The 14,651-nt window shown below is 57.3% G+C and overlaps 1 protein-coding gene across 2 annotated transcripts; it reads left to right on the top strand.

Annotated features, from left to right (window-relative positions):
- Positions 1-2,427: 2,427 nt before the first annotated feature.
- LAMB2 (laminin subunit beta 2) lies at positions 2,428-14,549 on the top strand. 2 transcript variants are annotated; one of them, XM_015235126.3, is made up of 33 exons: positions 2,428-2,524; positions 2,613-2,698; positions 2,816-2,988; positions 3,069-3,204; positions 3,285-3,358; positions 3,764-3,952; positions 4,042-4,105; positions 4,341-4,543; positions 4,632-4,752; positions 5,086-5,274; positions 5,475-5,654; positions 5,776-5,888; positions 6,153-6,232; positions 6,321-6,453; positions 6,637-6,795; positions 6,873-7,000; positions 8,950-9,082; positions 9,530-9,722; positions 9,800-9,943; positions 10,163-10,394; positions 10,477-10,640; positions 10,722-10,946; positions 11,035-11,252; positions 11,364-11,460; positions 11,552-11,924; positions 12,027-12,211; positions 12,285-12,526; positions 12,606-12,954; positions 13,281-13,488; positions 13,563-13,704; positions 13,788-13,964; positions 14,057-14,216; positions 14,296-14,549. In XM_015235126.3, exons 2-33 carry the CDS (start codon positions 2,614-2,616, stop codon positions 14,430-14,432), a joined length of 5,406 nt encoding a protein of 1,801 aa, XP_015090612.3. In that variant the 5' UTR covers positions 2,428-2,524; position 2,613; the 3' UTR covers positions 14,433-14,549. The 2 variants fall into 2 exon arrangements, with proteins under 2 accessions (XP_015090612.3, XP_015090613.3); XM_015235127.3 differs by lacking the exon at positions 10,722-10,946.
- The last annotated feature ends 102 nt before the right edge of the window (positions 14,550-14,651 follow it).

The raw sequence follows: 14,651 nt of genomic DNA, 5'->3' as shown, positions 1-14,651 counted from the left end.
CCTGAGATGTTTGACCCACTGTGATACTATGGTGCTACCAAACACCCTGACCATGTGAACACCTTACTTAGTTGCTACCCTGATGTGACCTCCCTGTGATCCCCTGACGTTTGCCTCAGGTGGCAGGGCTACTGGCCTGGGTGGCTCTGGAAGTGGATGTGACCCCAGTCCTGGGGCGTTTGTCCAGTGCAGCTGTGGCTCTTAGGACCCTTTTGGCCCTGAGTCAGCTGCAGGCCCAGGAGGCAGAAGAGCAGGCAGCACATGCCTTGGGCATGGCTGGGAGCCTGAACAAGATGAGATGGGAAAAGTGGACATTAGAAACTCAGGGACACGTCTGGAACAGTGTGAAGTGGGGTTTGGTCTGGGACTGGACTGTGCTAGGCTGGAGCAGGATCTCAGTTCTAAAAGCCCCTGCCCCCCAGGAACCTTGGGCAGCAATGTGTTTGGGACAGTAGGGTCTAGGTGGGGTGGGGTTTCAGATCCAGTCCTGCTCTAGGAGTTGCAGGTGTCCCATTTAGGTGTGACAGAGTCTCAGAAGGGCACGTCTAGCCTGGTGATCACAGTATAGGATGTAGGAGAGCGGGTACAGCGGGAATGAGCTGAGGCTCAAGAGCTGCTAAAGCTGGCATAGAACAGCTGGAGCCACCTGGAGGGTGCATGGCTGTGCCATGGTGGGGAGGGTACAGGGTCAGGATCAGGGTCAGAAGGGAGGGTCAGAGTCACAAGGGTGGTGTAGGAGGGTCAGTGCTGGGTCCAGGTCAGGTCCAGCTTCATGTAGGGATCAGGCTGCGGACAAAGTTCAGAACAGAGGGTCAAATGTTGACTAGGGTTAGAGCTCATTTAAGGCTGGGGTCAGAGTCAGGCCGTGACAGAGATGAGGACCAGGGTCAGAGATGAGGGCCAAAGGTCAGAGCCTGGCTCAGATGACCTTGATCCCCAGGCTTGGAGCACCATCTGGCACAGAACGAGCAGGCACTGGGCAAGAAGGTGGCCACCCTGTGGACCCTGGAGCAGCAGGCAGTAAAGCTGCTTGAGGACACGTAGCTGTGGGCCAATGCGTATGCCACCTGCTGACTGCTGTCTATGGATGCCAGTAAGAGGGACTCTGGGACTGCTTGGGTGACTCAGAGTGACCCCAGAGTGGCCCAGGAATCTCCTGACCTTGAGAGACCAGAGACACCACTGAGTGCCTCCCCCATCCTGAGCCCCAGGAGACACCATGATGTCTTCCAGTGGCCCTCTGACCTTGAGAAACCTGAAACATCATGTAAAACTCCCTAAGGCCATCGAGTGCCCCAAGACCCTGATAGATCCTTATCTCTAAGTGATCGAAGGTTCTGAGCCACCTCTAGTATCCCTGAGCCCCTCAGGTGGATTATGTGCCCCTCAGGGTGACTGGCGATCTCTACTCCAGATAACTTGTGTAACTCCCAGCAACCCTGGAAGTCCAGCAGATTGACTGCCTCCTGATTTCCCTGAAGAACCCCTAGCTTTCTCCCCTGGGCCAGTAGCTCCAGGGTACTCTCCACTCGACCCCAGACAGAGAGTGGGTGCAGCTGTGGTAGCTCAAAGTCATCCTGACATGGCCCTACAGTCCCACAGAGTCCCTGGTCCCTGCCGCTGTCCCAGGGGCCTGGGTGGGGCACGCGCTCCCGCAGCACGCATTCCAAGCCCGGGCTCAGGCACTCTCGGCAGACCAGAAGGTCCGGAGTGGATGAATAGCCATAAGATCTGGATTCGCTCGCTACTGCTCTGCTCTGTTGTCGGTGCCCAGCACCTATTTATACCAGGAAACTAAGCACTTCTCGTGCCTGTGTGCTGTAGTGACTGGGGGAGGTGGAGACCTTGGGCAGGGGATGGTCTTTCTCCATTTCTCCCCATACCCCTGTGTTGTCCTGTCTCTTCTGCCAGGCCATTCTAAACTTTCCCAAATCCCTGAGTAGGGGAGCTTGACAGCCCTGAGTGCGCCCTTCCACCTCCCTGCTGATGCTGGAGGCCTGGGACTGAAAAGACTAATCGATGGTGGCTTCTGAAGCATTGACAACACTGGGGACAAAGGCTAATTTCCATGGGCCCTTGAGGTCTCGAAGATCAGACTCCTTTGCTTATGCCATGGCCCCTGCTTGGTGCATTCCTTAACTGCAGTGGCATAAAGCCCCAGGCCCCTACCTTCCCCTGGCTCTGCACAGGCCTGGGTATGGGGGCACAATAAAGATTTGCAGGTGAGCAGGCCTGTGTCTGGTTTCTAGAATGAGGGAGGAGGAGGTTCTGCATGATGGTGGGCAGCAGAGGCTCAGGGAAGGGAAAGGTCCCAGGGGCCCACACCAATTTGTGGCTGAACCAGTTCCAGAAAGGTGGAGGGTTTCTGCATGATGTTGTGCTCCTGCCCAAAATCCACTCCATGCTTTGCTTCCTGCCATGCTTCCCAACTTTGCTCAAAGTCGCCAGACTCCGAGCAAGTGGAGGGACCGCTGGACAGACTGAGGACTGAGTGGGGAATCAGCCAAGGACCCACACAGGCAGAGTCAGCATGGGACCCCAAGGGTAGGGGTGGGTGGCAAGGGCCCCAGACCTCCCACTTCCCCTCTCATCCCGATTCCCCTCCTCTTCAGGATGGAGCGGGCCTCAGGGGAACGAGGGAGGGACCTGAGGGGACAGCCTGGGCCCTGGGAGCTTCGACTTGGCCTGCTGCTGAGTGGTGAGAGAGCCCGGTGAAGGCCTGGGGTTGGCGGGATGTGATGGCGGGTCCTGGGGTAGCTGGCCCTGTGGCTACTGGGTGGGAGCTCAGCAGAACCGGCTGACCCCCTGTTCCCAGTGCTGGCCACCGCCCTGGCCCAGGCCCTGGCCCCGGATGTACCAGGCTGTTTGCGAGGAAGCTGCTACCCTGCCACGGGTGACCTGCTGGTGGGCCGCGCCGACAGACTGACCGCCTCATCCACCTGCGGCTTGCACGGCCCCCAGCCCTACTGCATCGTCAGTCACCTGCAGGTGCGGCTGGGGGTGGGGTGGGAGTGCTGACTCAGGGTGGGGCTGGCACTGGCTGAGGCACTGACCCTGACCCAACCTAGGACGAGAAGAAGTGCTTCCTGTGTGACTCCCGGCGCCCCTTCTCTGCTAAACACAACCCAAACAGCCATCGCATCCAGAATGTAGTTACCAGCTTTGCACCACAGCGCCGGGCAGCCTGGTGGCAGTCAGAGAATGGTGAGGCTGTGGGTGGTGTATGGGTGAGCAGGGCTGCCCACCAGTAGCCTCAAGTCCCTGATCTCCGACTCCTGCCCCAGGTGTCCCCGTGGTCACCATCCAGCTGGACTTGGAGGCTGAGTTCCATTTCACACACCTCATTATGACCTTCAAGGTGCCCGCGTGTCTGGGAGCCTGCTTGAAGCACCCTGCTTGGCTCCTCATTGCCCCTGAATAGAGTCCCAGCTTCTCAGCCCAGCCTCCCTGCTCTCATATGCTGTTTTCTGGCTGGATGGGAGGTTCCTTCACCTCCCACAACTTCTGTTGCCTCCTACTTCCAAGCCTTTGTCCATGCTGCCCCAAACCCAGGCTGGGTCAGGTGCTGCCTCCCTGGGCCCCATGTCCATTGAGTCTCCCCACTAGAGGTGGCTTCCCATCCTAATCCTTGCTTGGCTTCCTCTCTTCACCCTGACCTGTCCGTGAGCTGCTTGAGGGCAGGCCTCAGCTGGGCAGGGCTCTTGATGGGCCTGGGCTGGACTTGGGTCCTGGTGCTCACTGATCAGCCATGCCCCCTACCCAGACATTTCGCCCTGCTGCCATGCTGGTGGAGCGCTCAGCAGACTTTGGACGCACCTGGCATGTGTACCGATATTTCTCCTATGACTGTGGGGCTGACTTCCCAGGAGTTCCACTGGCCCCTCCACGGCACTGGGATGACGTAGTCTGTGAGTCCCGCTATTCAGAGATCGAGCCATCCACTGAAGGAGAGGTGAGGGCTGGGATCTGGGCTTGGGGCAGAAAGGGGCATGATGGGCCTGAGTCAGGTCCAGTGTCTCTAATGACTCTATGCCCTTCCAGGTCATCTATCGTGTTCTGGACCCTTCCATCCCTATCCCAGACCCCTATAGCCCACGGATCCAGAGTGAGTGTTCCATACTTTGAAACTGGCATAGTCCCAGCGTCCGGCTGGTGACTATCTGGGGCCTCAGTAGCTATTTTGGGTGCTTCCTAGGGCAGGTGCCAAGTCCAATTTAGCTCATATAGCTGTAGACACAGGAGGTCTCCCAAGGTGACCTTGGCAGCTTCAGCCCCTGGGTGGGCATGGGGCAGCAAGGGCCTGCCTGGCCAGCTGGTCCTCATTCTTTCCCCCTATTTAGACCTGCTAAAGATCACCAACCTACGGGTGAACCTGACACGGCTACACACGCTGGGGGACAACCTACTTGACCCACGGCGGGAGATCCGAGAGAAGTACTATTATGCCCTCTACGAGCTGGTTGTGCGTGGCAATTGCTTCTGCTATGGACATGCCTCACAGTGTGCACCCGCCCCAGGGGCACCAGCCCATGCTGAAGGCATGGTGAGGTCCTTCAACTGGCTGGAGTAGGGCTGCGGGCAGGGGTGGCATGGCTGGACAGTGCTGACCACTTGCCTGCCCACCCTCCTAGGTTCATGGGGCCTGTGTCTGCAAACACAACACCCGTGGCCTTAACTGTGAGCAGTGTCAGAATTTCTATCATGATCTGCCCTGGCATCCGGCTGAGGACGGCCACAGTCATGCCTGCAGGAGTGAGTGAGACCCTGGCCCCCATAGTCCCACAACTCTGTGGCCTGGCTGTGCCCTGGGCAGAATCTTGAGCTGGCTGGTTAAATTCCTAGCACCTCAACTGTGTCTGAAGGATATCCACATCTTAATGCCCCTGGGTGTTTCCTCAACTCTCCTCCACAGTCTGCTCTGGTTAGGGGCCCAGTTTTATGATGTTGAAGCCTTCAAGTCCCTGAACCCCTACTCACAAATTCTGGCCTGTGGCAGGGACCTCAGGTGACACTGGGGCTCCCTAAGCCCCTTACCCTCAGGACATGGTCCCTCAAGTGAACTTTGCCCTGCCCTTCCCTCCCAAGAGTGCGAATGCCATGGGCATGCCCACAGCTGCCACTTTGACATGGCTATATACTTGGCGTCTGGCAATGTGAGCGGAGGTGTGTGTGATGGATGTCAGCACAACACAGCCGGGCACCACTGTGAGCTCTGCCGGCCCTTCTTCTACCGTGACCCAACCAAGGACCTGCGGGACCCAGCCGTGTGCCGCCGTAAGGCTGGGATTGGACACGGGAGAGGGAAGGCTGATCCTGGGGTAGGAGCTGAGGTTCCAGACAGCTGTCCAAGTTGCAGGGATTTGGGGTGGGGGGTATAGGGTGGAGCCAGACTGAGAATCTAGGGTGGGGACTTGAGAGATGACTGGTGCTGGGTAGCTGGGATAGGATAACCCTGTATATCTTTTTGCCCTCAGCCTGTGATTGTGACCCCATGGGTTCCCAAGATGGTGGCCGCTGTGACCCCCATGATGATCCTGCACTGGGGCTGGTCTCGGGCCAGTGTCGCTGCAAAGAGCATGTGGTGGGCTCTCGCTGCCAGCAATGCCGTGACGGCTTCTTCGGGCTCAGTGCCAGTGATCCTCTAGGCTGCCAGCGTATGTGCTTCCTGTCCTGACTCCTGTGCTGACCTTAACTCTTGATCTTTTATTCTTGACCCAACTGGACATGAGCAATGCCACAGCTCCCCACAGTGCTGATAGGTCTCCTTCCCTGCAGGATGTCAGTGTGATACACGAGGCACAGTGCCTGGGGGCACCCCTTGTGACCGCAGCAGTGGAGCCTGTTTCTGCAAGCGTCTAGTGACTGGACATAGCTGCAGCCGCTGCCTGGTGCGACTGGATGGGGCTGGAATTCTGCACTTATACTCAGAGCACAGGGATGGGGTGGTGTCTGAGCCCCATTGGGTGGGTGCTAAGAGTTTAGGGGCCAGTCCTGGTTGAGAAGCCTCAGGTCTGGGAGGCCACGCCTGGGAGTCAGTGGTCTAGGGTTCATGTTTTCCCCAAGAGATGGTAGAGGCTGACAGCCATCATTGGAATCCCTGCTGGACAGCGAGGGGATCTAATTCTGGCCCCTAGCAATTTCCTCTCCCCTAGCCTGGCCACTGGGGCCTGAGCCATGACCTGCTTGGCTGCCGTCCGTGTGACTGCGACGTGGGTGGTGCCTTGGATCCCCAGTGAGTGCTGTATAAGGGGCTCCAGGACGGGTGGGAAAAGATCCTGGGCAGGATGCGAGTCCTTCTTGAGTAATCATTCACTTTCTAGGTGCAACGAGGCCACAGGTCAGTGCCGCTGCCGCCAGCACATGGTGGGGCGCCGCTGTGAGCAGGTGCAGCCTGGTTACTTCCGGCCATTTCTTGACCACCTAACTTGGGAGGCTGAGGAAGCCCGAGGGCAGGTAGGAAGGGCAGGATGTGGGTGGTACTATGACTGGAGAGGCAGGGTTACAGGTGGTGCCTTCTATGGGGAGGGAGTCAGCCTTGGGCAGGGCCTCAGCTGAAGAGCTGGGGTTTGGGAACAGACTGTGGCAGAAGAGGAGATGCCTTGCCCGAGTCCCCACCGCCTCCACATTGCCTCCTAGGGGCTTGATGTGGTGGAGCGCCTGGCCACCCCCGGGGGGACTCCGTCCTGGACCGGCCCAGGCTTTGTTAGACTGCGGGAAGGTCAGTCACTGGAGTTCCTGGTGTCCTCTGTACCAAGAGCCATGGACTATGACCTGCTGCTGCGCTTGGAACCCCAGGTCAGGCCTTGTGACACTTAACCCAGAGCTGATCCTCCGGGTGTGGGAGCATCTCCTCCATCGTCCCATTTCCCCAGGTGCCGGAGCAATGGGCAGAGGTGGAACTGACAGTGCAGCGCCCAGGACCTGTATCTGCCCGCAGCCCATGTGGGCATGTGCTGCCCAAGGATGACCACATCCCAGGGACTCTGCGACCAGGCGCTAGGTGAGGACACTAATGGTTACACCTACAGCTGTGGGTCAGCCCTAAGCTTCCTGCAGGGCACTTAGAAGACCCCACTGGTCATTCATCTGGTTCCTTCCTTCAAGTGCCTCCTCCTCCTGAGTGCTGTTTGCCAGCTGCTGTTGGGCATGGCGCTAGTCAGAGGAAGGAGGCAGACAGAACAAGGCCTGCTCCTGCATGGGCCTGGATTCCAGGGGCCAAGGCAAGAATTAATGGGAACCCATCCAGTGTCAGTATGGGGAGTGCCCAGTGGGGGAAGGGAGGGCATCAGAGAGTACTCTCAGCAGGGATGTAACTGGTCTGATTAATGTTTTACTGTATTTGGGATAGTATTTGTTTCATGTATCTTCTTTTACTTAATTTTTAAATTTTTTTGATATAAGCAAGATTTTTATTAGTTAAGTAAAAAAATAGTGAAAGATAGTACACTCCCGAGAATTGGGAGCAGGCCAATCCAAGAGAGGAAAAACAGCCTCATGTATCTTCTTTTAATTAATTTACTTCTTTTAAACTTTTTATCATGTAAATATTCAAATATACAGAGAAGCAGAGAGAATAGCGTAATGAACCTGTCTGTACCCATTATAGATATTTTGCCAATTATAACTATGTTTAACAAAGATTCTTCTAGTTGCTGAGTGAATAGACTTAAAGGGCCAAGGTGGAAGCTGGGAGAACCCTGGCAACTGTTGAGTTAGCTGAGTGACAGTGGACTGGGCAGAGGTGTAGCAGTTGAGGTGGTGAGAAGAGGAAGTTTTCAGAGGGTTCTAGTGACAGAGCTGATGGCTTAAACAGGTAGGAAAGGGAGAAAAAGTGGAAGAGTGACTCTAGGGTTTTTGGCTTGGGCATCTGAATAGGGTGAGGCTCTTTACTGAGATGGAGACATAGGGAGGAGCAATTCTGAGATGCTTAGACATGGAGGACAAAGGCCAGTGCATGGTTGGATTTCTGTGTCTGGAATTACTGGGAGGGCTCAAGTCGGAGATATAAATTTGAGACTTGTCACGAAAGAGGTGGGTCTAGGTTAAATGACCAGAGAAAGGAAGGAGGACCAGAACCAAACTTTGGGGTACTCTAGTGTTAGAGCCCAGTACAGAGGGAGGAGCTGGGGGATGGGGAGAAATTGAGAGTCTGGACAGAGTCCCAGAATCTAAGAGAAGAATGTCTCAGGAAGGAAGGCACACTGATCTCATCACACGCTGCTGAACACTGGAGCAGATAAGAATAGAGAAGTGACCTCTGGATTTGGCTACATGGAGGTCGCCAGTGACCTTGGGACAGGCCGTCTGCATGGCATAATGGGGCAAAAGCTCCCCTGAAGTGGGAGGCTATATATAGAGTGGAGACAGTGACTACAATCAAGTTTTAGTCACCTTGATCTCAGACTTCTAGCCTCCAGGATGCGAGACAATAAATTTCTATTGTTTAAAAAAAAATGTAGGGATTCATTGGGCAAGAGAGCAAGGACAAAGCATCAGCCAGGGAGAGGCTGGAGGGACTGAGCAAAGATTTTTTTTCAGCGGGGATCAAAGAACCCTAGCATGGGTTTGCAGGCTGATGGGAATGGCCTGGGGCGGTGGGAGGTGATGCAGTCTTGGTGAAGAGGAGCCATGGTTGGAGGCTGGAGGTCGAGGTTGGAGGAAGTGTAAAGAGGTCACTGAGGAAAAATTGCTAAGTATTTGTGCCAGGGAAATGCCGTATGGAATGTTTTAAGCAAGACAAGCCTGCACAGGTGATTCCAGTGAAGCATGTGTATGGGAATCTTCTGTACAGATTCTCTGTCAGATTGTCCAGCTGTCTTTGGTCTGGCCCAGTCCTAGTCTCTTTCTTGGCCAATGGTTTGGTTGCTGTGTGTGGGGTGGGAAAGCCCAAGATGATGGGTATAGAGACTCTAGGTGACCCCCATACCTGTCCTTGACTACCTACCCCAGGTACATGGTGCTTCCCAGACCTGTGTGCCTTGAGCCTGGCATCTCCTACAAGCTGCATCTGAAGCTGGTGCGAACAGGAGGAAGTGCCCAGCCTGAGGCCCCCTATTCTGGACCCAGCCTACTCATTGACTCGGTGAACAGTTCCCTCTCCCCGTACCAATCAAGATGGCAGGGCCTGTGGGGTGGGTCCTGTAGTGGTGGCTATATACAAGGGGTCTGTGACAGAAGAGGCAAGTCCATGCGAGTGCTAAGCTTAGTGCTCTGACAGTGCCAACATGGTCCTAGGTCTGAACCACATTCTTCCTTGCTCATGTGTTTTTATTTTAATTTTTTAAATTTTTTTAATTAATGGACTTAATTTTTTTAGAGCAGTTTCAGGTTCACAGGAGAATTGAGCAGAAAATACAAAGAGTTCGCACATAGCCCTTCCCACCCACACATACATACTCCCCTACCCTCAGCATCCCTCATCAGTGTGACATATTTGGTACAATTGAGGAACCAACATGGACACATTATTATCAACCAAAGTCCATCGTTTACATTGGGGTTCACTCTTCTTGTATGCTCATGTCTTAAGCTGGTGCTGCTGCCCCGTGTCCTGGTGCTGGAGATGTTCAGTGGAGGTGATGCTGCGGCTCTGGAGCGCCGTGCCACCTTTGAACGCTACCGCTGCCACGAGGAGGGCCTGATGCCTAGCAAGACCCTTCCCTCTGAGGCCTGTGCCCCCCTCCTCATCAGCCTGTCCACCTTTCTCTACAACGGAGCCCTGCGTGAGTGCCTGTGGAGTAGCTGGTGGGGCAGAGGTGTAGGGGCTCAGCCTGACCTGCTCTTTACCCTCTTCCCACAGCCTGTCAGTGTGACCCCCAGGGCTCACTGAGTTCTGAGTGCAACCCCCATGGTGGTCAGTGCCTGTGCAAACCTGCAGTAGTTGGGCGCCGCTGTGACCTCTGTGCCCCTGGCTACTATGGTTTTGGCCCCACAGGCTGTCAAGGTACTCGCCTGCCCCTTCGTCCCTCCTGTTCTCTCTCCTCCCTACTACTGTTCTCCCTCCTCCCTCTGGCTCTGCTTCTTCCCTCCCCTAACTCTGCTTTGGACCCCACAGTCTTAGCCCTGGTCACATGAAATTCTCTTCCGTTTCCTGACCTTCTACCCTGACCCCACCAGAATCCTCTCAAGCTCCCCCCTGGCTCAATCTCTGCCTTGCCCCCAGCCTGCCAGTGCAGCCCCGAGGGGGCACTCAGTGGCCTATGTGATGCGACCAGTGGGCAATGCCCCTGCCGAACTGGTGCCTTTGGGCTTCGTTGTGACCGCTGCCAGCGTGGCCAGTGGGGGTTCCCTAGCTGCCAGCCGTGTGTCTGCAACGGGCATGCAGACGAATGTGACACCCACACAGGCGCCTGCCTGGGCTGCCGTGATCACACAGGGGGTGAGCACTGTGAAAGGTGAGCCTGAGCAGCTGTGAGCGAGCTGATGGGTGGGCAGGCTGCTCAGGGATAGCACAGCTCTTCCTCCTCCTCCCTGCAGGTGCATTGCTGGCTTCCACGGGGATCCACGACTGCCATATGGGGGTCAGTGCCGGCCCTGTCCCTGCCCCGAAGGCCCTGGGAGCCGGCGGCACTTTGCTACTTCTTGCCATCGGGATGGGTACTCCCAGCAGATCATGTGCCACTGTAGGGCAGGCTACACAGGTGAGTAGGTAAGGCGCAGGCACGGGATCAGGGTCGTGCAGCTGGGCTGAGCACTCACGCCTTCCCCCTGACTGTGGGCAGGGCTGCGATGTGAAGCTTGTGCTCCTGGGCACTTTGGGGACCCATCAAGGCCAGGAGGCTGGTGCCAACCATGTGAATGCAGTGGGAACATTGACCCCACGGACCCTGATGCCTGTGACCCCCACTCGGGGCAATGCCTGCGCTGCTTACACCACACGGAGGGGCCACGCTGTGCCCACTGCAAGCCTGGCTTCCATGGGCAGGCTGCCCGACAGAGCTGCCACCGTGAGTGTGGGTATGGGACGGGATGATTGGGGTGGGGCTCCACTGCTCCAGCTCCCCTTGACTAGTGTGCTCATCTTGCCTGGCACAGGCTGCACCTGCAACCTGCTGGGCACAGATCCCCAGCAGTGCCCATCCACTGACCGATGCAACTGTGACCCAAGCAGTGGGCAGTGCCCGTGCCTCCCCAACGTCCAGGGCCCTAGCTGTGATCGCTGTGCCTCCAACTTCTGGAATCTTACCAGTGGTCGTGGCTGCCAGCCCTGTGCCTGCCACCCAAGCCGAGCCAGAGGCCCCACCTGCAATGAGGTATGGGACCTTACTGTGGCTCCCTGGGGAGAGGGGGCCAGCTACCTGCCTCAAGTCTTGAGGGCTCAGCCTCTGATTGAGGCCTTGACCTTTGCCCTTTTTCCCCTCTAGTTCACAGGACAGTGCCACTGCCGTCCTGGCTTTGGTGGGCGAACTTGTTCTGAATGCCAGGAGCTCCACTGGGGAGACCCTGGGTTGCAGTGCCGTGGTGAGGAAGCCAGCAGGGCCAGGGTGGATGGGGGACTTCCCAGGATGCCCCCACCGGCACCCTAACTTTGTGGTCTCCCCTTTTCCTGCAGCCTGTGATTGTGACCCTCGTGGAATAGACACACCTCAGTGTCACCGTTCCACAGGCCACTGCAGCTGCCGCCCAGGCGTGTCTGGCGTGCGCTGTGACCAGTGTGCCCGTGGCTTCTCTGGTGTCTTTCCTGCCTGCCACCCCTGCCATGCATGCTTTGGGGACTGGGACCGCGTGGTACAGGACCTGGCTTCCCGTACACGGCGCCTGGAACAGTGGGCACAGGAGCTGCAGCAGACCGGTGTGCTGGGTGCTTTTGAGAGCAGCTTCCAGCACATGCAGGAGAAGCTGGCCACTGTGCAGGGCATTGTGGGTGCCCGCAACACCTCAGCTGCCTCCACTGCGCAGCTCGTGGAAGCCACAGAGGAGCTGCGGTGCGGATGGAAATGAGCATACGTGGTGGGTGAGGCAGCGGTCCAATGTACCAGGGCCAAAGCCTCTTTAAACAACATCCTACCCCGCCCCACCCCATGCAGGCGTGAAATCGGGGAGGCCACTGAGCACCTGACCCAGCTGGAGGCAGAGCTTACAGATGTGCAGGATGAGAACTTCAATGCCAACCATGCACTAAGCAGTCTAGAGAGAGACGGGCTTGCCCTTAACCTTACACTGCGGCAGCTTGACCAGCATCTGGACCTGCTGAAGCATTCAAACTTCCTGGGTGAGTTGTTGGCCAACTAGGCAGGTGAGTCAGGGTTGACCTTCACCTGACTGCCTGCCTCTGCCCGACTTAGGTGCCTACGACAGCATCCGTCATGCCCACAGCCTGTCAGCAGAGGCAGAACGTCGTGCCAACATGTCGGCCCTGGCAGTGCCCAGCCCTGTGAGCAACTCAGCAGGCACCCGGCACCAGACAGAGGCACTGATGGGTGCCCAGAGGGAGGACTTCAACCGCAAACACATGGCCAACCAGCGGGCACTGGACGAGCTCTCTGCCCGTACCCACACCCTGAGTCTGACAGGCATAAATGAACTGGTGAGGCACAAGCGTGGGGTGCAACATGTGGGTGTGGCTGTTCCTTCCACTGGGCCCTGACTTGTTCTGTGTCTGGCAGGTGTGCGGGTCCCCGGGAGATGCACCGTGTGCTACAAGCCCTTGCGGGGGTGCTGGCTGTCGGGATGAAGATGGGCAGCCCCGCTGTGGGGGCCTCAGCTGCAGTGGGGCAGCAGCCATGGCGGACCTGGCTCTGGGTCGGGCCCGCCACACACAGGCAGAGCTGCAGCGGGCACTGGCTGAAGGTGGTGGCATCCTCAGCCAGGTAGCTGAGACCCGTCGGCAGGCAGGCGAAGCACAGCAGCGGGCCCAGGCAGCCCTGGACAAGGCTAATGCTTCCAGGGGACAGGCGGAACAGGCCAACCAGGAACTGCGGGAACTTATCCAGAGTGTGAAGGACTTCCTCAGCCGTGAGCCTCCCTTGTGGCCCAGGCCATGTGGTGTTTCCCCAGTGTCTGTGTTCATATGTGGGTCAGGGCCTGCATTGTACCTGTGTTTATGGTCACAAATGAGCAAGAGCTCATGTCTGGACCCTGAGCCCTTGTCCATATGTGGTCCAAGAATTGACAGCCCTGAATCTATGTCCCATGTTCAGTCCCTGTCATTGTGGTTATGTCCTTATGCCTGTTAGCAATCCATACCCCATGTGTGGTCCCTGAGTACATACCCCAAGATTGTGTCCCCATGCCTGTGCTGGGGAATCTGTGTCCCTAAGCTCTTGCCTATGTTCCCATAGAGGAGGGGGCTGATCCTGATAGCATTGAGATGGTGGCCACACGGGTGCTAGAGCTCTCCATCCCAGCATCACCTGAGCAGATCCAGCACCTGGCGGGTGAGATTGCAGAGCGGGTCCGGAGCTTGGCAGATGTGGACACCATTCTGGCGCGTACTGTGGGAGACGTCCGTCAGGCAGAGCAGCTACTGAAGGATGCACGGCGGGCACGGTGTGACCCCGACCTTAGACCCCATTCTTGACACTTCCTGATACTTGCAGGCCCTGATTTCCTTTCTTCCTCAGGAACCGGGCTGAGGGTGAGAAACAGAAGGCAGAGACAGTACAGGAGGCACTGGAGGAGGCCCAGCGGGCACAAGGTGCTGCTCAGGGTGCAATCCAGGGGGCAGTGGTTGACACACAGGACACAGAGCAGACCCTGCACCAGGTATGGTCTCTCTGGGACATCAGTGGGGCAAGGTTATGGGTGTGCCGCATAGACCTTTTTAACCCTGGGCCCATTCATGGCAGGTGCAGGAGAGGATGGCAGGTGCAGAGCAGGCACTGAGATCTGCAGGCGAGCGGGCTCAGCAATTGGATGGTCTCCTGGAAGCTCTTAAGTTGAAACGAGCAGGGAATAGCCTGGCAGCTTCTAGCGCTGAAGAAACAGCAGGCAGTGCCCAGGGTCGTGCCAGGGAAGCTGAACAGGTGGGTTGTGGCAGAGCCAGTTGGAAGAGGGTAGGGGTAGAGGCTCGGCTTCTACTGGGCCACCACCCTGACCCTGCCCTTTATATCTGCAGCTGCTGCAGGGCCCACTAAGTGACCAGTACCAGACAGTGAGGGCCCTGGCTGAGCGCAAGGCCCAGGGTGTGCTGGCTGCGCAGGCACGGGCAGAGCAACTGCGGGATGAGGCTCGGAGCTTGCTGCAAGCTGCTCAAGACAAGCTACAGCGGCTGCAAGGTGAGGATGGGGGTGGGTGGGCTCCAGAGATGTGGGCCTCTGGGAGTAGGCCCCTTCAGCTGAGATCTGTCTCTCCTAGAGCTGGAAGGCACTTATGAGGAGAACGAGCGGGCGCTGGAGGGCAAAGCGGCTCAACTGGACGGGCTGGAGGCCAGGATGCGCAGCGTGCTTCAGGCCATCAACTTGCAGGTCCAGATCTACAACACCTGCCAGTGACCCTTGTCTGAAGACTACCCCAGACCTGTCCCCAGTCTCTCCCTGCACGCATTACTGCCTGTGCATGGAACAGTCCCCAGCCTGGCAAGGCCCCCAATAAACCGGTGTGAATCCCTACTGTGTGGTCTGGACTCTGATTTCGAGAGGGCGGGGTCTCTGGGCGGAACCTCGGGGCTGCCATCAGCCTGGGCCCCCGGCAACGCCAAGGCACCGGAGCCC

This window comes from Vicugna pacos, chromosome 17 (genome assembly GCF_048564905.1).
Source record: "Vicugna pacos chromosome 17, VicPac4, whole genome shotgun sequence".
NCBI lineage: Eukaryota > Metazoa > Chordata > Mammalia > Artiodactyla > Camelidae > Vicugna > Vicugna pacos.
This window is presented reverse-complemented; position numbering and strand designations above follow the sequence as displayed.

What these genes read in the sequence shown, in the direction of transcription:
- LAMB2 (XM_015235126.3), top strand. Translation starts at nt 2,614, where the DNA reads ATGGAGCGGGCCTCAGGGGAACGAGGGAGGGACCTGAGGGGACAGCCT. An exon ending in CTGAGGAAGCCCGAGGGCAG is followed by an intron (nt 6,454 to 6,636) that starts GTAGGAAGGGCA and finishes ATTGCCTCCTAG; the next exon opens with GGGCTTGATGTGGTGGAGCG. An exon ending in GAAGCATTCAAACTTCCTGG is followed by an intron (nt 12,212 to 12,284) that starts GTGAGTTGTTGG and finishes TGCCCGACTTAG; the next exon opens with GTGCCTACGACAGCATCCGT.